Source organism: Perissodus microlepis, chromosome 3, assembly GCF_051167445.1.
Source record: "Perissodus microlepis isolate ML-2025 ecotype Zambia chromosome 3, ASM5116744v1, whole genome shotgun sequence".
Classification (NCBI taxonomy): Eukaryota; Metazoa; Chordata; class Actinopteri; order Cichliformes; family Cichlidae; genus Perissodus; species Perissodus microlepis.
In genome coordinates, this window is record NC_140463.1 from 35,157,153 (window position 1) to 35,176,513 (window position 19,361).

A 19,361-nucleotide genomic window follows, 5' to 3' on the forward strand; every position below is an offset into this window, starting at 1 on the left:
GCAGGGTCATTCCCACCCGAAAATATTTTAATGTAGATAAACATACTAGAGCTATTCTTTCTGATATGTACAACTAAAGTGCACCTGAACAAACCCAACAACCCTTATAAATAATAACATATCAGATTTCTGTTGACATTACATTTTTTTCATGTTATTAAAAGAGATTGTGTTCTGCTGGCCTTTCACATGGAAACCAGCACAGATGCTATTGCTGGCTTGATAGAAGGCATAACAACAGCAGCAGGAGGAAAGCAATTCTGGGATTAATCTTGTGGGATACTCCACTTGAAACTGTAGTTGTAGGTACAACAGTTGTAGCTGAAGCAGTAGTGGAACTAGTAGTCAGTGCAGCAGTAGTGGAACTAGTAGTCGGTGCAGCAGTAGTGGAACTAGTAGTCGGTGCAGCAGTAGTAGAAGTGACAGTGGTTGGTAGAGGTGTGGTGGAATTGTCCTTGACAATGACAGGAACTATAAAATATTTTTCAAAAATAGATTAATATATATTTCTGTACAGACTAAAATAATTTATTTATCACTGATTAATTACCAAACTAACTTTTGTTTGCATTTTCTAATACTCACCAGAAGTTACTGATACTGTCTCAGGAACTATTTGGATGGTGAAATTAATGCTGGAACTGTTAATAGCATCTCTTAAAGCTGCAACAATAGTAATATTATCTGGGACTTGTGCATTGGGAATTGTTTGATTGAACACAAGCTCCACCATTGCCTCAGTTCTATCCACTCGTTTTTGGACTATAACAGATCTGTGTCATGAAAGAGAGTGAGGCAGATGTTACATGTCACTTTTAACATTCAAAATGAAATTTAATTAATAAGTGTGTGAAAAATAACCAGTGTTAAAAAACATGTACCTGAACCCAATCACAATGGCATGGATGAAGTTAAAAAATTCTGCTCTGTATATTCTATCACACTGCAAAAAATAAACACAAAAAGAAAATTTAAACCAGGTGAAACAACTTCAAAATTACATTATCTAAAAACCCTTATTTAAAATACATCATTTGAAATACATCTATCTTTTGCTTCTAGATTTGTTCTCTAGATACTGTTTCAGTCAATATGTAATTTGTATTAAGTTCAAATATTACTCACCGTCTCTTCAACTCGTTTTTTGAGATCTTGATATGCACTGCTGGTGGGGTCTGCGAGATCAGGTACATATGGTTCAAGGAACTGTAGAAACAGAACAATTTGGACAGGTCCAGTTGGTGCTTTTGTAGTTGGGATAGTGGTTGGAGTTGCTGCAACTGTTGTTGTAGTTGCAGTTGTTTCTGGTGGAGTGGCTGTTGTTGGAGCAGTGTCACTGATGTTGATGGAGGCCCTTTCGATGTCAAAGCCGTTCACATTTGAGGCTTGACCGATCAAAACATTCCTAATCTCAGTGTAATTTGGGACAGAAAAGTTTACAAACTGAAGTTCCATGGTGTTGATGACTGATCCCTTCCTGCAAATGCAGAAACACAAGTTATTGTTTTGAATATTAGCTTTTTAGGTCAGTGCCCTACATGATATGTCAAAATATGGAAATTACCTGAAGCTCACCACATCCAAGGAGACAAAGGAAGAGGGGAAGGCCTTACTGTAAACAGGTTCAATCTACACACACAAAAGAGATTTTCTTAAAACTATTTTTTCTGTTGTATTTTTTTAAATATTCGAAATACGTATGAACATTATAGACATCTTCTTGTGTGTGGAAAGTTCATCCCTTTGAATGAAGAATAGCAAAACAGAAATTTTATTGAACTGAAGCGCTCTGTAGGTATTGAAACAGACTGATGTGTTAGGATTACGGTCATGGTAGAGGTGCTTATGTAGTTAAACAAAAAAATTAACATGAAAATATTGTTGGAAAAGGGCATTAACCTAATACTGAGAGGAAATTAATTTCTCAAAGGATTTTGGGAAAAACAGTTACTGACCTGTTTCTTTATCATTAAAGATCGACTTGTAAAGGCTGCAGATGATGAATTCAACAAGTCTGTTTCAAAATTGCTCTGAAGTGATCTGAATGTGACATATCTCATTACTGTATCCCTGCCAGTTGTTGGAGGGATTGTTGTGTTTTGAACTGCTGTTGTGGTTGTTGAAGGAGCGGTCATGGTGAATGGAAGGGCTGTGGTGGAGGGAGGGGCTGTGGTGGTTGATGGGGAAGGGGCCGTCACTGTTGGAGCTGCAGTCGTGGTTGTTGGAGCTGCAGTCGTGGTTGTTGGTGCGGCTGTTGTGGTTGTCGGAGCTACAGTCGTCGTTGTTGGTGAGGCTGTTGTGGATGTTGGTGCGGGTGTTGTGGTTGTTGGAGCTGCAGTTGTGGTTGTTGGAGCTGGAGTTGTGGTTGTTGGTGCGGCTGTCGTGGTTGTCGGAGCTGCAGTCGTGGTTGTTGGTGCGCTTGTTGTGGTTGTTGGCGCTGCAGTCGTGGTTGTTGGTGCGGCTGTCGTGGTTGTTGGAGCTGCAGTCGTAGTTGGTGGAGCTGCAGTCGTGGTTGTCGGAGCTGCAGTCGTGGTTGTAGGAGCGGCTGTTGTGGTGGTTGGAGCTGCAGTCGTAGTTTTTGGTGCGGCTGTCGTGGATGTCGGTGCGGGTGTTGTGGTTGTTGGAGCTGCAGTCGTGGTTGTTGGAGCTGCAGTCGTGGTTGTAGTAGCGGCTGTTGTGGTGGTTGGAGCTGCAGTCGTGGTTGTCGGAGCTGCAGTCGTGGTTGTTGGTGCGGCTGATGTGGTTGTTGGAGCTGCAGTCGTAGTTGTTGGAGCTGCAGTCGTGGTTGTTGGTGCGCTTGTTTTGGTTGTTGGCGCTGCAGTCGTGGTTGTTGGCGCGGCTGTTGTGGTTGTTGGAGCTGCAGTCGTGGTTGTTGGTGCGCTTGTCGTGGTTGTTGGCGCGGCAGTCGTGGTTGTCGGTGCGGCTGTTGTGGTTGTTGGTGCGACTGTGGTGGTTGTCGGAGCTGCAGTCGTGGTTGTCGGTGCGCTTGTTGTGGTTTTTGGCGCTGCAGTCGTTGTTGTAGTAGCGGCTGTCGTGGTGGTTGGAGCTGCAGTCGTGGTTGTCGGTGCGCTTGTTGTGGTTGTTGGCGCTGCAGTCGTGGTTGTTGGTGCGGCTGTCGTGGTTGTCGGAGAGGGTGTTGTGGTTGTTGGAGCTACAGTCGTGGTTGTTGGTGCGGCTGTCGTGGTTGTCGGAGAGGGTGTTGTGGTTGTTGGAGCTACAGTCGTGGTTATCGGTGCGGCTGTCGTGGTTGTCGGAGAGGGTGTTGTGGTTGTTGGAGCTACAGTCGTGGTTGTTGGAGCTGCAGTCGTGGTTGTAGTAGCGGCTGTCGTGGTGGTTGGAGCTGCAGTCGTGGTTGTCGGTGCGCTTGTTGTGGTTGTTGGCGCTGCAGTCGTGGTTGTTGGTGCGGCTGTCGTGGTTGTCGGAGAGGGTGTTGTGGTTGTTGGAGCTACAGTCGTGGTTGTTGGTGCGGCTGTCGTGGTTGTCGGAGAGGGTGTTGTGGTTGTTGGAGCTACAGTCGTGGTTATCGGTGCGGCTGTCGTGGTTGTCGGAGAGGGTCTTGTGGTTGTTGGAGCTACAGTCGTGGTTGTTGGAGCTGCAGTCGTGGTTGTAGTAGCGGCTGTCGTGGTGGTTGGAGCTGCAGTCATGGTTGTCGGTGCGCTTGTTGTGGTTGTTGGCGCTGCAGTCGTGGTTGTTGGTGCGGCTGTCGTGGTTGTCGGAGAGGGTGTTGTGGTTGTCGGAGCTACAGTCGTGGTTGTTGGACCTGCAGTCGTGGTTGTTGGACCTGCAGTCGTGGTTGTAGTAGCGGCTGTTGTGGTGGTCGGAGCTGCAGTCGTAGTTGTCGGAGCTGCAGTCGTGGTTGTTGGAGCTGCAGTCGTGGTTGTTGGCGCGCTTGTTGTGGTTGTCGGCGTTGCAGTCGTGGTTGTCGGTGCGCTTGTTGTGGTTGTTGGAGCTGCAGTCGTGGTTGTTGGTGCGCTTGTCGTGGTTGTTGGTGCGCTTGTCGTGGTTGTCGGCGCTGCAGTCGTGGTTGTTGGCACAGCTGTCGTGGTTGTCGGAGCTGCAGTCGTAGTTGTCGGAGCTGCAGTCGTGGTTGTTGGTGCGCTTGTCGTGGTTGTTGGAGAGGGTGTCGTGGTTGTCGGAGCTGCAGTTGTGGTTGTTGTTGCGCTTGTTGTGGTTGTTGGTGCGGCTGTTGTGGTTGTTGGAGCTGCAGTCGTAGTTGTTGGAGCTGCAGTCGTAGTTGTTGGAGCTGCAGTCGTGGTTGTCGGTGCGCTTGTTGTGGTTGTTGGTGCTGCAGTCGTGGTTGTTGGCGCGGCTGTTGTGGTTGTTGGCGCTGCATTCGTAGTTGTTGGAGCTGCAGTCGTAGTTGTTGGAGCTGCAGTCGTGGATGTCGGTGCGCTTGTTGTGGTTGATGGTGCTGCAGTCGTGGTTGTTGGCGCGGCTGTTGTGGTTGTTGGCGCTGCTGTCGTAGTTGTTGGAGCTGCAGTCGTAGTTGTCGGAGCTGCAGTCGTGGTTGTTGGTGCGCTTGTAGTGGCTGTTGGTGCTGCAGTCGTGGTTGTTGGCGCTGCAGTTGTGGTTGTTGGCGCGGCTGTCGTGGTTGTTGGAGAGGGTGTCGTGGTTGTCGGAGCTGCAGTCGTGGTTGTTGGTGCGGCCGTTGTGGTTGTCGGAGCTGCAGTCGTAGTTGTTGGAGCTGCAGTCGTGGTTGTTGGTGCGGCCGTTGTGGTTGTCGGAGCTGCAGTCGTAGTTGTTGGAGCTGCAGTCGTGGTTGTTGGTGCGCTTGTTGTGGTTGTCGGAGCTGCAGTCGTAGTTGTTGGAGCTGCAGTCGTGGTTGGTGGCGCGGCTGTTGTGGTTGTCGGTGCGCTTGTCGTGGTTGTTGGCTCTGCAGTCGTGGTTGTTGGCGCGGCTGTTGTGGTTGTCGGAGCTGCAGTCGTAGTTGTTGGAGCTGCAGTCGTAGTTGTCGGAGGTGCAGTCGTGGTTGTTGGTGCGCTTGTAGTGGTTGTTGGTGCGCTTGTAGTGGTTGTTGGTGCGCTTGTCGTGGTTGTTGGCGCTGCAGTCGTGGTTGTTGGCGCGGCTGTCGTGGTTGTCGGAGCTGCAGTCGTAGTTGTTGGAGCTGCAGTCGTGGTTGTTGGTGCGCTTGTCGTGGTTGTTGGAGAGGGTGTCGTGGTTGACGGAGCTGCAGTTGTGGTTGTCGGTGCGGCTGTTGTTGTTGTTGGAGCTGCAGTCGTAGTTGTTGGAGCTGCAGTCGTGGTTGTTGTAGCGGCCGTTGTGGTTGTCGGAGCTGCAGTCGTAGTTGTTGGAGCTGCAGTCGTGGTTGTTGGTGCGCTTGTTGTGGTTGTCGGAGCTGCAGTCGTAGTTGTTGGAGCTGCAGTCGTGGTTGTTGGTGCGGCCGTTGTGGTTGTCGGAGCTGCAGTCGTGGTTGTTGGAGCTGCAGTCGTGGTTGTTGGTGCGCTTGTTGTGGTTGTTGGTGCGGCTGTTGTGGTTGTTGGAGCTGCAGTCGTAGTTGTTGGAGCTGCAGACGTGGTTGTTGGTGCGCTTGTCGTGGTTGTCGGAGAGGGTGTTGTGGTTGTTGGAGCTCCAGTCGTGGTTGTTGGTGCTGCAGTCGTGGTTGTTGGTGCGCTTGTTGTGGTTGTTGGTGCGGCTGTTGTGGTTGTCGGAGCTGCAGTCGTAGTTGTTGGAGCTGCAGTCGTGGTTGGTGGCGCGGCTGTTGTGGTTGTCGGTGCGCTTGTCGTGGTTGTTGGCTCTGCAGTCGTGGTTGTTGGCGCGGCTGTTGTGGTTGTCGGAGCTGCAGTCGTAGTTGTTGGAGCTGCAGTCGTAGTTGTCGGAGGTGCAGTCGTGGTTGTTGGTGCGCTTGTAGTGGTTGTTGGTGCGCTTGTAGTGGTTGTTGGTGCGCTTGTCGTGGTTGTTGGCGCTGCAGTCGTGGTTGTTGGCGCGGCTGTCGTGGTTGTCGGAGCTGCAGTCGTAGTTGTTGGAGCTGCAGTCGTGGTTGTTGGTGCGCTTGTCGTGGTTGTTGGAGAGGGTGTCGTGGTTGACGGAGCTGCAGTTGTGGTTGTCGGTGCGGCTGTTGTTGTTGTTGGAGCTGCAGTCGTAGTTGTTGGAGCTGCAGTCGTGGTTGTTGTAGCGGCTTTTGTGGTTGTCGGAGCTGCAGTCGTAGTTGTTGGAGCTGCAGTCGTGGTTGTTGGTGCGCTTGTCGTGGTTGTCGGTGCGCTTGTCGTGGTTGTTGGCACTGCAGTCGTGGTTGTTGGTGCGGCTGTTGTGGTTGTTGGAGCTGCAGTCGTAGTTGTTGGAGCTGCAGTCGTAGTTGTTGGAGCTGCAGTCGTAGTTGTTGGAGCTGCAGTCGTGGTTGTTGGTGCACTTGTGGTGGTTGTCGGTGCGCTTGTCGTGGTTTTTGGCGCTGCAGTCGTGGTTGTTGGCGCGGCGTTCGTGGTTGTCGGAGCTGCAGTCGTAGTTGTCGGAGCTGCAGTCGTGGTTGTTGGTGCGCTTGTCGTGGTTGTTGGAGAGGGTGTCGTGGTTGTCGGAGCTGCAGTTGTGGTTGTTGGCGCGGCTGTTGTGGTTGTTGGAGCTGCAGTCGTAGTTGTTGGAGCTGCAGTCGTGGTTGTTGTAGCGGCTGTTGTGGTTGTCGGAGCTGCAGTCACAGTTGTTGGAGCTGCAGTCGTGGTTGTTGGTGCGCTTGTCGTGGTTGTCGGTGCGCTTGTCGTGGTTGTTGGCACTGCAGTCGTGGTTGTTGGCGCGGCTGTCGTGGTTGTCGGAGCTGCAGTCGTAGTTGTTGGAGCTGCAGTCGTGGTTGTCGGTGCGCTTGTCGTCGTTGTTGGTGCTGCAGTCGTGGTTGTTGGCGCGGCTGTTGTGGTTGTTGGTGCGGCTGTTGTGGTTGTTGGAGCTGCAGTCGTAGTTGTTGGAGCTGCAGTCGTGGTTGTTGGTGCACTTGTGGTGGTTGTCGGTGCGCTTGTCGTGGTTGTTGGCGCTGCAGTCGTGGTTGTTGGCGCGGCTGTCGTGGTTGTCGGAGCTGCAGTTGTAGTTGTCGGAGCTGCAGTTGTGGTTGTTGGTGCGGCTGTCGTGGTTGTCGGAGAGGGTGTTGTGGTTTTTGGCACTACAGTCGTGGTTGTTGGAGCGGCTGTCGTGGTTGTTGGAGAGGGTGTCGTGGTTGTCGGAGCTGCAGTCGTGGTTGTTGGTGCGGCTGTTGTGGTTGTCGGAGCTGCAGTCGTGGTTGTTGGAGCTTCAGTCGTGGTTGTTGGTGCGGCTGTTGTGGTAGTCGGTGCGCTTGTCGTGGTTGTTGGCGCTGCAGTCGTGGTTGTTGGTGCGGCTGTCGTAGTTGTCGGAGCTGCATTCGTAGTTGTTGGAGCTGCAGTCGTGGTTGTCGGAGCTGCAGTTGTGGTTGTCGGCGCGGCTGTTGTGGTTGTCGGAGCTGCAGTCGTAGTTGTTGGCACTGCAGTCGTGGTTGATGGCGCGGCTGTTGTGGTTGTTGGTGCGGCTGTTGTGGTTGTTGGAGCTGCAGTCGTAGTTGTTGGAGCTGCAGTCGTAGTTGTTGGAGCTGCAGTCGTGGTTGTCGGTGCGCTTGTTGTGGTTGTTGGTGCTGCAGTTGTGGTTGTTGGCGCGGCTGTCGTAGTTGTTGGAGCTGCAGTCGTGATTGTTGGTGCGCTTGTTGTGGTTGTTGGTGCGGCTGTTGTGGTTGTTGGAGCTGCAGTCGTAGTTGTTGGAGCTGCAGTCGTGGTTGTTGTAGCGGCTGTTGTGGTTGTCGGAGCTGCAGTCGTAGTTGTTGGAGCTGCAGTCGTGGTTGTTGGTGCGCTTGTCGTGGTTGTCGGTGCGCTTGTCGTGGTTGTTGGCACTGCAGTCGTGGTTGTTGGTGCGGCTGTCGTGGTTGTCGGAGCTGCAGTCGTAGTTGTTGGAGCTGCAGTCGTGGTTGTCGGTGCGCTTGTCGTGGTTGTTTGTGGTGCAGTCGTGGTTGTTGGCGCGGCTGTTGTGGTTGTTGGTGCGGCTGTTGTGGTTGTTGGAGCTGCAGTCATAGTTGTTGGAGCTGCAGTCGTAGTTGTTGGAGCTGCAGTCGTAGTTGTTGGAGCTGCAGTCGTGGTTGTCGGCGCGGCTGTTGTGGTTGTTGGTGCTGCAGTCGTAGTTGTTGGAGCTGCAGTCGTAGTTGTCGGAGCTGCAGTCGTGGTTGTTGGTGCGCTTGTCGTGGCTGTTGGCGCTGCAGACGTGGTTGTCGGAGCTGCAGTCGTAGTTGTTTGAGCTGCAGTCGTGGTTGTTGGTGCGCTTGTCGTGGTTGTCGGCGCTGCAGTCGTGGTTGTTGGCACTGCAGTCGTGGTTGTTGGCGCGGCTGTCGTGGTTGTCGGAGCTGCAGTCGTAGTTGTTGGAGCTGCAGTCGTGGTTGTTGGTGCGGCTGTTGAGGTTGTCGGAGCTGCAGTCGTAGTTGTTGGAGCTGCAGTCGTGGTTGTTGGTGCGCTTGTGGTGGTTGTTGGTGCGGCTGTTGTGGTTGTTGGAGCTGCAGTCGTAGTTGTTGGAGCTGCAGTCGTGGTTGTTGGTGCGCTTGTCGTGGTTGTCGGAGCTGCAGTTGTGGTTGTCGGTGCGGCTGTTGTGGTTGTCGGAGCTGCAGTCGTAGTTGTTGGAGCTGCAGTCGTGGTTGTCGGCGCGCTTGTCGTGGTTGTCGGAGAGGGTGTCATGGTTGTCGGAGCTGCAGTTGTGGTTGTTGGTGCGGCTGTTGTGGTTGTCGGAGCGCTTGTCGTGGTTGTCGGAGCGCTTGTCGTGGTTGTCGGTGCGCTTGTCGTGGTTGTTGGCACTGCAGTCGTGGTTGTCGGCGCGGCTGTCGTGGTTGTTGGAGCTGCAGTCGTAGTTGTTGGAGCTGCAGTCGTGGTTGTTGGTGCGCTTGTCGTGGTTGTTGGTGCGCTTGTCGTGGTTGTTGGTGCGCTTGTCGTGGTTGTCGGTGCTGCAGTCGTGGTTGTCGGTGCGCTTGTCGTGGTTGTTGGCACTGCAGTCGTGGTTGTCGGCGCGGCTGTCGTGGTTGTCGGCGCTGCAGTCGTGGTTGTTGGTGCGGCTGTCGTGGTTGTTGTAGAGGGTGTCGTGGTTGTTGGCGCTGCAGTCGTGGTTGTTGGCGCGGCTGTCGTGGTAGTCGGAGCTGCAGTCGTAGTTGTTGGAGCTGCAGTCGTGGTTGTTGGTGCGCTATTCGTGGTTGTCGGCGCTGCAGTCGTGGTTGTTGGCACTGCAGTCGTGGTTGTTGGCGCGGCTGTCGTGGTTGTCGGAGTTGCAGTCGTAGTTGTTGGAGCTGCAGTCGTGGTCGTCGGTGCGCTTGTCGTGGTTGTTGGTGCTGCAGTCGTGGTTGTTGGCGCGGCTGTTGTGGTTGTCAGTGCGGCTGTTGTGGTTGTTGGAGCTGCAGTCGTAGTTGTTGGAGCTGCAGTCGTAGTTGTTGGAGCTGCAGTCGTGGTTGTCGGTGCGCTTGTTGTGGTTGTTGGTGCTGCAGTCGTGGTTGTTGGCGCGGCTGTCGTGGTTGTTGGCTCTGCAGTCGTAGTTGTTGGAGCTGCAGTCGTGGTTGTTGGTGCGCTTGTCGTGGTTGTCGGCGCTGCAGTCGTGGTTGTTGGTGCGGCTGTCGTGGTTGTTGGAGAGGGTGTCGTGGTTGTCGGAGCTGCAGTTGTGGTTGTCGGTGCGGCTGTTGTGGTTGTCGGAGCTGCAGTCGTAGTTGTTGGCACTGCAGTCGTGGTTGTTGGCGCGGCTGTCGTGGTTGTTGGCGCGGCTGTCGTGGTTGTCGGAGCTGCAGTCGTAGTTGTTGGAGCTGCAGTCGTGGTTGTTGGTGCGCTTGTCGTGGTTGTCGGCGCTGCAGTCGTGGTTGTTGGCACTGCAGTCGTGGTTGTTGGCGCGGCTGTCGTGGTTGTCGGAGCTGCAGTCATAGTTATTGGAGCTGCAGTCGTAGTTGTTGGAGCTGCAGTCGTGGTTGTCGGTGCGCTTGTCGTGGCTGTTGGTGCTGCAGTCGTGGTTGTTGGCGCGGCTGTCGTGGTTGTCGGAGCTGCAGTCGTAGTTATTTGAGCTGCAGTCGTAGTTGTTGGAGCTGCAGTCGTGGTTGTCGGTGCGCTTGTTGTGGTTGTTGGTGCGGCTGTTGTGGTTGTTGGAGCTGCAGTCGTAGTTGTTGGAGCTGCAGTCGTAGTTGTTGGAGCTGCAGTCGTGGTTGTCGGTGCGCTTGTTGTGGCTGTTGGTGCTGCAGTCGTGGTTGTTGGCGCGGCTGTCGTGGTTGTTGGCGCTGCAGTCGTAGTTGTTGGAGCTGCAGTCGTAGTTGTTGGAGCTGCAGTCGTGGTTGTCGGCGCGGCTGTTGTGGTTGTTGGCGCGGCAGTCGTAGTTGTTGGAGCTGCAGTCGTAGTTGTCGGAGCTGCAGTCGTGGTTGTCGGTGCGCTTGTCGTGGTTGTCGGCGCTGCAGTCGTGGTTGATGGCGCGGCTGTCGTGGTTGTTGGTGCGGCTGTTGTGGTTGTTGGAGCTGCAGTCGTAGTTGTTGGAGCTGCAGTCGTGGTTGTGGTAGCGGCTGTTGTGGTTGTCGGAGCTGCAGTCGTAGTTGTTGGAGCTGCAGTCGTGGTTGTTGGTGCGCTTGTCGTGGTTGTCGGTGCGCTTGTCGTGGTTGTTGGCACTGCAGTCGTGGTTGTTGTAGCGGCTGTTGTGGTTGTCGGAGCTGCAGTCGCAGTTGTTGGAGCTGCAGTCGTGGTTGTTGGTGCGCTTGTCGTGGTTGTCGGTGCGCTTGTCGTGGTTGTTGGCACTGCAGTCGTGGTTGTTGGCGCGGCTGTCGTGGTTGTCGGAGCTGCAGTCGTAGTTGTTGGAGCTGCAGTCGTGGTTGTCGGTGCGCTTGTCGTGGTTGTTGGTGCTGCAGTCGTGGTTGTTGGCGCGGCTGTTGTGGTTGTTGGTGCGGCTGTTGTGGTTGTTGGAGCTGCAGTCGTAGTTGTTGGAGCTGCAGTCGTGGTTGTTGGTGCACTTGTGGTGGTTGTCGGTGCGCTTGTCGTGGTTGTTGGCGCTGCAGTCGTGGTTGTTGGCGCGGCTGTCGTGGTTGTCGGAGCTGCAGTTGTAGTTGTCGGAGCTGCAGTTGTGGTTGTTGGTGCGGCTGTCGTGGTTGTCGGAGAGGGTGTTGTGGTTGTTGGCACTACAGTCGTGGTTGTTGGAGCGGCTGTCGTGGTTGTTGGAGAGGGTGTCGTGGTTGTCGGAGCTGCAGTCGTGGTTGTTGGTGCGGCTGTTGTGGTTGTCGGAGCTGCAGTCGTGGTTGTTGGAGCTTCAGTCGTGGTTGTTGGTGCGGCTGTTGTGGTAGTCGGTGCGCTTGTCGTGGTTGTTGGCGCTGCAGTCGTGGTTGTTGGCGCGGCTGTCGTAGTTGTCGGAGCTGCAGTCGTAGTTGTTGGAGCTGCAGTCGTGGTTGTCGGAGCTGCAGTTGTGGTTGTCGGCGCGGCTGTTGTGGTTGTCGGAGCTGCAGTCGTAGTTGTTGGCACTGCAGTCGTGGTTGATGGCGCGGCTGTTGTGGTTGTTGGTGCGGCTGTTGTGGTTGTTGGAGCTGCAGTCGTAGTTGTTGGAGCTGCAGTCGTAGTTGTTGGAGCTGCAGTCGTGGTTGTCGGTGCGCTTGTTGTGGTTGTTGGTGCTGCAGTTGTGGTTGTTGGCGCGGCTGTCGTAGTTGTTGGAGCTGCAGTCGTGATTGTTGGTGCGCTTGTTGTGGTTGTTGGTGCGGCTGTTGTGGTTGTTGGAGCTGCAGTCGTAGTTGTTGGAGCTGCAGTCGTGGTTGTGGTAGCGGCTGTTGTGGTTGTCGGAGCTGCAGTCGTAGTTGTTGGAGCTGCAGTCGTGGTTGTTGGTGCGCTTGTCGTGGTTGTCGGTGCGCTTGTCGTGGTTGTTGGCACTGCAGTCGTGGTTGTTGGTGCGGCTGTCGTGGTTGTCGGAGCTGCAGTCATAGTTGTTGGAGCTGCAGTCGTGGTTGTCGGTGCGCTTGTCGTGGTTGTTTGTGGTGCAGTCGTGGTTGTTGGCGCGGCTGTTGTGGTTGTTGGTGCGGCTGTTGTGGTTGTTGGAGCTGAAGTCATAGTTGTTGGAGCTGCAGTCGTAGTTGTTGGAGCTGCAGTCGTAGTTGTTGGAGCTGCAGTCGTGGTTGTCGGCGCGGCTGTTGTGGTTGTTGGTGCTGCAGTCGTAGTTGTTGGAGCTGCAGTCGTAGTTGTCGGAGCTGCAGTCGTGGTTGTTGGTGCGCTTGTCGTGGCTGTTGGCGCTGCAGACGTGGTTGTCGGAGCTGCAGTCGTAGTTGTTTGAGCTGCAGTCGTGGTTGTTGGTGCGCTTGTCGTGGTTGTCGGCGCTGCAGTCGTGGTTGTTGGCACTGCAGTCGTGGTTGTTGGCGCGGCTGTCGTGGTTGTCGGAGCTGCAGTCGTAGTTGTTGGAGCTGCAGTCGTGGTTGTTGGTGCGGCTGTTGAGGTTGTCGGAGCTGCAGTCGTTGTTGTTGGAGCTGCAGTCGTGGTTGTTGGTGCGCTTGTGGTGGTTGTTGGTGCGGCTGTTTTGGTTGTTGGAGCTGCAGTCGTAGTTGTTGGAGCTGCAGTCGTGGTTGTTGGTGCGCTTGTCGTGGTTGTCGGAGCTGCAGTTGTGGTTGTCGGTGCGGCTGTTGTGGTTGTCGGAGCTGCAGTCGTAGTTGTTGGAGCTGCAGTCGTGGTTGTCGGCGCGCTTGTCGTGGTTGTCGGAGAGGGTGTCATGGTTGTCGGAGCTGCAGTTGTGGTTGTTGGTGCGGCTGTTGTGGTTGTCGGAGCGCTTGTCGTGGTTGTCGGTGCGCTTGTCGTGGTTGTTGGCACTGCAGTCGTGGTTGTCGGCGCGGCTGTCGTGGTTGTTGGAGCTGCAGTCGTAGTTGTTGGAGCTGCAGTCGTGGTTGTTGGTGCGCTTGTCGTGGTTGTTGGTGCGCTTGTCGTGGTTGTTGGTGCGCTTGTCGTGGTTGTCGGTGCTGCAGTCGTGGTTGTCGGTGCGCTTGTCGTGGTTGTTGGCACTGCAGTCGTGGTTGTCGGCGCGGCTGTCGTGGTTGTCGGCGCTGCAGTCGTGGTTGTTGGTGCGGCTGTCGTGGTTGTTGTAGAGGGTGTCGTGGTTGTTGGCGCTGCAGTCGTGGTTGTTGGCGCGGCTGTCGTGGTTGTCGGAGCTGCAGTCGTAGTTGTTGGAGCTGCAGTCGTGGTTGTTGGTGCGCTATTCGTGGTTGTCGGCGCTGCAGTCGTGGTTGTTGGCACTGCAGTCGTGGTTGTTGGCGCGGCTGTCGTGGTTGTCGGAGTTGCAGTCGTAGTTGTTGGAGCTGCAGTCGTGGTCGTCGGTGCGCTTGTCGTGATTGTTGGTGCTGCAGTCGTGGTTGTTGGCGCGGCTGTTGTGGTTGTCAGTGCGGCTGTTGTGGTTGTTGGAGCTGCAGTCGTAGTTGTTGGAGCTGCAGTTGTAGTTGTTGGAGCTGCAGTCGTGGTTGTCGGTGCGCTTGTTGTGGTTGTTGGTGCTGCAGTCGTGGTTGTTGGCGCGGCTGTCGTGGTTGTTGGCTCTGCAGTCGTAGTTGTTGGAGCTGCAGTCGTGGTTGTTGGTGCGCTTGTCGTGGTTGTCGGAGAGGGTGTCGTGGTTGTCGGAGCTGCAGTCGTGGTTGTTGGTGCGCTTGTCGTGGTTGTCGGTGCGCTTGTCGTGGTTGTTGGCACTGCAGTTGTGGTTGTCGGTGCGGCTGTTGTGGTTGTCGGAGCTGCAGTCGTAGTTGTTGGAGCTGCAGTCGTGGTTGTCGGCGCGCTTGTCGTGGTTGTCGGAGAGGGTGTCGTGGTTGTCGGAGCTGCAGTCGTGGTTGTTGGTGCGCTTGTCGTGGTTGTCGGTGCGCTTGTCGTGGTTGTTGGCACTGCAGTTGTGGTTGTCGGTGCGGCTGTTGTGGTTGTCGGAGCTGCAGTCGTAGTTGTTGGAGCTGCAGTCGTGGTTGTCGGCGCGCTTGTCGTGGTTGTCGGAGAGGGTGTCGTGGTTGTCGGAGCTGCAGTTGTGGTTGTTGGTGCGGCTGTTGTGGTTGTCGGAGCGCTTGTCGTGGTTGTCGGTGCGCTTGTCGTGGTTGTTGGCACTGCAGTCGTGGTTGTCGGCGCGGCTGTCGTGGTTGTTGGAGCTGCAGTCGTAGTTGTTGGAGCTGCAGTCGTGGTTGTTGGTGCGCTTGTCGTGGTTGTTGGTGCGCTTGTCGTGGTTGTTGGTGCGCTTGTTGTGGTTGTCGGTGCTGCAGTCGTGGTTGTCGGTGCGCTTGTCGTGGTTGTTGGCACTGCAGTCGTGGTTGTCGGCGCGGCTGTCGTGGTTGTCGGCGCTGCAGTCGTGGTTGTTGGTGCGGCTGTCGTGGTTGTTGTAGAGGGTGTCGTGGTTGTTGGCGCTGCAGTCGTGGTTGTTGGCGCGGATGTCGTGGTTGTCGGAGCTGCAGTCGTAGTTGTTGGAGCTGCAGTCGTGGTTGTTGGTGCGCTTGTCGTGGTTGTCGGCGCTGCAGTCGTGGTTGTTGGCACTGCAGTCGTGGTTGTTGGCGCGGCTGTCGTGGTTGTCGGAGCTGCAGTCATAGTTATTGGAGCTGCAGTCGTAGTTGTTGGAGCTGCAGTCGTGGTTGTCGGTGCGCTTGTTGTGGCTGTTGGTGCTGCAGTCGTGGTTGTTGGCGCGGCTGTCGTGGTTGTCGGAGCTGCAGTCGTAGTTATTTGAGCTGCAGTCGTAGTTGTTGGAGCTGCAGTCGTGGTTGTCGGTGCGCTTGTTGTGGTTGTTGGTGCGGCTGTTGTGGTTGTTGGAGCTGCAGTCGTAGTTGTTGGAGCTGCAGTCGTAGTTGTTGGAGCTGCAGTCGTGGTTGTTGGCGCGGCTGTCGTGGTTGTTGGCGCTGCAGTCGTAGTTGTTGGAGCTGCAGTCGTAGTTGTTGGAGCTGCAGTCGTGGTTGTCGGCGCGGCTGTTGTGGTTGTTGGCGCGGCAGTCGTAGTTGTTGGAGCTGCAGTCGTGGTTGTCGGTGCGCTTGTCGTGGTTGTCAGCGCTGCAGTTGTGATTGATGGCGCGGCTGTTGTGGTTGTTGGTGCGGCTGTTGTGGTTGTTGGAGCTGCAGTCGTAGAGTTTGGAGCTGCAGTCGTAGTTGTTGGAGCTGCAGTCGTGGTCGTCGGAGCGCTTGTCGTGGTTGTCGGCGCTGCAGTCGTGGTTGTTGGTGCGGCTGTCGTGGTTGTTGTAGAGGGTGTCGTGGTTGTTGGCGCTGCAGTCGTGGTTGTTGGCGCGGCTGTCGTGGTTGTCGGAGCTGCAGTCGTAGTTGTTGGAGCTGCAGTCGTAGTTGTTGGAGCTGCAGTCGTGGTTGTTGGTGCGCTTGTCGTGGTTGTTGGTGCGCTTGTCGTGGTTGTCGGCGTTGCAGTCGTGGTTGTTGGAGCTGCAGTCGTGGTCGTCGGTGCGCTTGTCGTGGTTGTTGGAGAGGGTGTCGTGGTTGTCGGAGCCGCAGTTGTGGTTGTTGGAGCTGCAGTCGTAGTTGTTGGAGCTGCAGTCGTAGTTGTTGGAGCTGCAGTCGTAGTTGTTGGAGCTGCAGTCGTGGTTGTCGGTGCGCTTGTTGTGGTTGTTGGTGCTGCAGTCGTGGTTGTTGGCGCGGCTGTCGTGGTTGTTGGCGCTGCAGTCGTAGTTGTTGGAGCTGCAGTCGTGGTTGTCGGTGCGCTTGTTGTGGTTGTTGGTGCTGCAGTCGTGGTTGTTGGCGCGGCTGTCGTGGTTGTTGGCGCTGCAGTCGTAGTTGTTGGAGCTGCAGTCGTGGTTGTTGGTGCGCTTGTCAAGGTTGTTGGAGAGGGTGTCGTGGTTGTCGGAGCCGCAGTTGTGGTTGTTGGTGCGGCTGTTGTGGTTGTCGGAGCGCTTGTCGTGGTTGTTGGTGCGCTTGTCGTGGTTGTTGGCACTGCAGTCGTGGTTGTCGGCGCGGCTATCGTGGTTGTCGGAGCTGCAGTCGTAGTTGTTGGAGCTGCAGTCGTAGTTGTTGGAGCTGCAGTCGTGGTTGTCGGCGCGGCTGTTGTGGTTGTTGGCGCGGCAGTCGTAGTTGTTGGAGCTGCAGTCGTAGTTGTCGGAGCTGCAGTCGTGGTTGTCGGTGCGCTTGTCGTGGTTGTCGGCGCTGCAGTCGTGGTTGATGGCGCGGCTGTTGTGGTTGTTGGTGCGGCTGTTGTGGTTGTTGGAGCTGCAGTCGTAGTTGTTGGAGCTGCAGTCGTAGTTGTTGGAGCTGCAGTCGTGGTCGTCGGTGCGCTTGTCGTGGTTGTCGGCGCTGCAGTCGTGGTTGTTGGTGCGGCTGTTGTGGTTGTTGTAGAGGGTGTCGTGGTTGTTGGCGCTGCAGTCATGATTGTTGGCGCGGCTGTCGTGGTTGTCGGAGCTGCAGTCGTAGTTGTTGGAGCTGCAGTCGTAGTTGTTGGAGCTGCAGTCGTGGTTGTTGGTGCGCTTGTCGTGGTTGTTGGCGGGGCTATTGTGGTTGTCGGTGCGGCTGTGGTGGTTGTTGGAGCTGCAGTCGTAGTTGTTGGAGCTGCAGTCGTAGTTGTTGGAGCTGCAGTCGTGGTTGTCGGCGCGCTTGTTGTGGTTGTTGGTGCTGCAGTCGTGGTTGTTGGCGCGGCTGTCGTGGTTTTTGGCGCTGCAGTCGTAGTTGTTGGAGCTGCAGTCGTGGTTGTTGGTGCGCTTGTCATGGTTGTTGGAGAGGGTGTCGTGGTTGTCGGAGCCGCAGTCGTGGTTGTTGGTGCGGCTGTTGTGGTTGTCGGACCGCTTGTCGTGGTTGTTGGTGCGCTTGTCGTGGTTGTTGGCACTGCAGTCGTGGTTGTCGGCGCGGCTATCGTGGTTGTCGGAGCTGCAGTCGTAGTTGTTGGAGCGCCAGTCGTGGTTGTCGGTGCGCTTGTCGTGGTTGTTGGCACTGCAGTCGTGGTTGTCGGCGCGGCTGTCGTGGTTGTCGGCGCTGCAGTCGTGGTTGTTGGTGCGGCTGTCGTGGTTGTTGTAGAGGGTGTCGTGGTTGTTGGCGCTGCAGTCGTGGTTGTTGGCGCGGCTGTCGTGTTTGTCGGAGCTGCAGTCGTAGTTGTTGGAGCTGCAGTCGTGGTTGTTGGTGCGCTATTCGTGGTTGTTGGTGCTGCAGTCGTGGTTGTTGGCGCGGCTGTTGTGGTTGTCGGTGCGGCTGTTGTGGTTGTTGGAGCTGCAGTAGTAGTTGTTGGAGCTGCAGTCGTAGTTGTTGGAGCTGCAGTCGTGGTTGTCGGTGCGCTTGTTGTGGTTGTTGGTGCTGCAGTCGTGGTTGTTGGCGCGGCTGTCGTGGTTGTTGGAGAGCGTGTCGTGGTTGTCGGAGCTGCAGTTGTGGTTGTCGGCGCGGCTGTTGTGGTTGTCGGAGCTGCAGTAGTAGTTGTTGGCACTGCAGTCGTGGTTGATGGCGCGGCTGTTGTGGTTGTTGGCGCGGCTATTGTGTTTGTCGGTGCGCTTGTCGTGGTTGTTGGTGCGGCTGTTGTGGTTGTTGGAGCTGCAGTCGTAGTTGTTGGAGCTGCAGTCGTGGTTGTTGGTGCACTTGTCGTGGTTGTTGGTGCGGCTGATGTGGTTGTTGGAGCTGCAGTCGTAGTTGTTGGAGCTGCAGACGTGGTTGTCGGCGCGCTTGTCGTGGTTGTTGGAGAGGGTGTCGTGGTTGTCGGAGCTGCAGTTGTGGTTGTTGGTGCGGCTGTTGTGGTTGTCGGAGCGCTTGTCGTGGTTGTTGGTGCGCTTGTCGTGGTTGTTGGCACTGCAGTCGTGGTTGTCGGCGCGGCTGTCGTGGTTGTCGGAGCTGCAGTCGTAGTTGTTGGAGCTGCAGTCGTGGTTGTTGGTGCGCTTGTTGTGGTTGTTGGTGCGCTTGTCGTGGTTGTCGGCGCTGCAGTCGTGGTTGTTGGTGCGGCTGTCGTGGTTGTTGTAGAGGGTGTCGTGGTTGTTGGCGCTGCAGTCGTGGTTGTTGGCGCGGCTGTCGTGGTTGTCGGAGCTGCAGTCGTAGTTGTTGGAGCTGCAGTCGTGGTTGTTGGCACTGCAGTCGTGGTTGTTGGCGCGGCTGTCGTGGTTGTCGGAGCTGCAGTCGTAGTTGTTGGAGCTGCAGTCGTGGTTGTTGGTGCGGCTGTTGAGGTTGTCGGAGCTGCAGTCGTAGTTGTTGGAGCTGCAGTCGTGGTTGTTGGTGCGCTTGTGGTGGTTGTTGGTGCGGCTGTTGTGGTTGTTGGAGCTGCAGTCGTAGTTGTTGGAGCTGCAATCGTAGTTGTTGGAGCTGCAGTCGTGGTTGTTGGTGCGCTTGTCGTGGTTGTCGGAGCTGCAGTCGTAGTTGTTGGAGCTGCAGTCGTGGTTGTTGGCGCGGCTGTCGTGGTTGTCGGAGCTGCAGTCGTAGTTGTTGGAGCTGCAGTCGTGGTTGTCGGTGCGCTTGTCGTGGTTGTTGGTGCTGCAGTCGTGGTTGTTGGCGCGGCTGTTGTGGTTGTTGGCGCGGCTGTCGTGGTTGTCGGAGCTGCAGTCGTGGTTGTCGGCGCGGCTGTCGTGGTTGTCGGAGCTGCAGTCGTAGTTGTTGGAGCTGCAGTCGTGGTTGTTGGTGCGCTTGTTGTGGTTGTTGGTGCGGCTGTCGTGGTTGTTGGAGCTGCAGTCGTAGTTGTTGGAGCTGCAGTCGTGGTTGTTGGTGCGCTTGTCGTGGTTGTCGGCGCTGCAGTCGTGGTTGTCGGTGCGCTTGTCGTGGTTGTTGGCACTGCAGTCGTGGTTGTCGGCGCGGCTGTCGTGGTTGTCGGAGCTGCAGTCGTAGTTGTTGGAGCTGCAGTCGTGGTTGTCGGTGCGCTTGTCGTGGTTGTTGGTGCTGCAGTCGTGGTTGTTGGCGCGGCTGTTGTGGTTGTTGGTGCGGCTGTTGTGGTTGTTGGAGCTGCAGTCGTAGTTGTTGGAGCTGCAGTCGTGGTTGTTGGTGTGCTTGTCGTGGTTGTTGGTGCGGCTGTTGTGGTTGTTGGAGCTGCAGTCGTAGTTGTTGGAGCTGCAGTCGTGGTTGTCGGTGCGCTTGTCGTGGTTGTTGGTGCGCTTGTCGTGGTTGTCGGCGCTGCAGTCGTGGTTGTCGGTGCGCTTGTCGTGGTTGTTGGCACTGCACTCGTGGTTGTCGGCGCGGCTGTCGTGGTTGTCGGAGCTGCAGTCGTAGTTGTTGGAGCTGCAGTCGTGGTTGTCGGTGCGCTTGTCGTGGTTGTTGGTGCTGCAGTCGTGGTTGTTGGAGAGGGTGTCGTGGTTGTCGGAGCTGCAGTTGTGGTTGTCGGTGCGGCTGTTGTGGTTGTCGGAGCTGCAGTTGTAGTTGTTGGAGCTGCAGTCGTGGTTGTTGGTGCGGCTGTTGAGGTTGTCGGAGCTGCAGTCGTAGTTGTTGGAGCTGCAGTCGTGGTTGTTGGTGCGCTTGTCGTGGTTGTTGGTGCGGCTGTTGTGGTTGTTGGAGCTGTAGTCGTAGTTGTTGGAGCTTCAGTCGTGGTTGTTGG

The 19,361-nt window shown here is 55.8% G+C and overlaps 1 protein-coding gene across 1 annotated transcript in view; it reads right to left on the reverse strand.

The window, feature by feature from the left end:
- Positions 1–1,564: 1,564 nt before the first annotated feature.
- Positions 1,565–19,361, reverse strand: part of LOC146391339 (uncharacterized) — a 38,646-nt gene continuing 20,849 nt past the window's right edge. Inside the window, exons 2-3 of the mRNA XM_084922730.1 lie at positions 1,956–7,183; positions 1,565–1,629 (exon numbers count right to left, since the gene is read on the reverse strand). Coding sequence (XP_084778856.1) covers positions 2,020–7,183 — 5,164 coding nt within the window. The 3' untranslated portion in view covers positions 1,565–1,629; positions 1,956–2,019. The remainder of the gene's footprint in view (positions 1,630–1,955; positions 7,184–19,361) is intronic.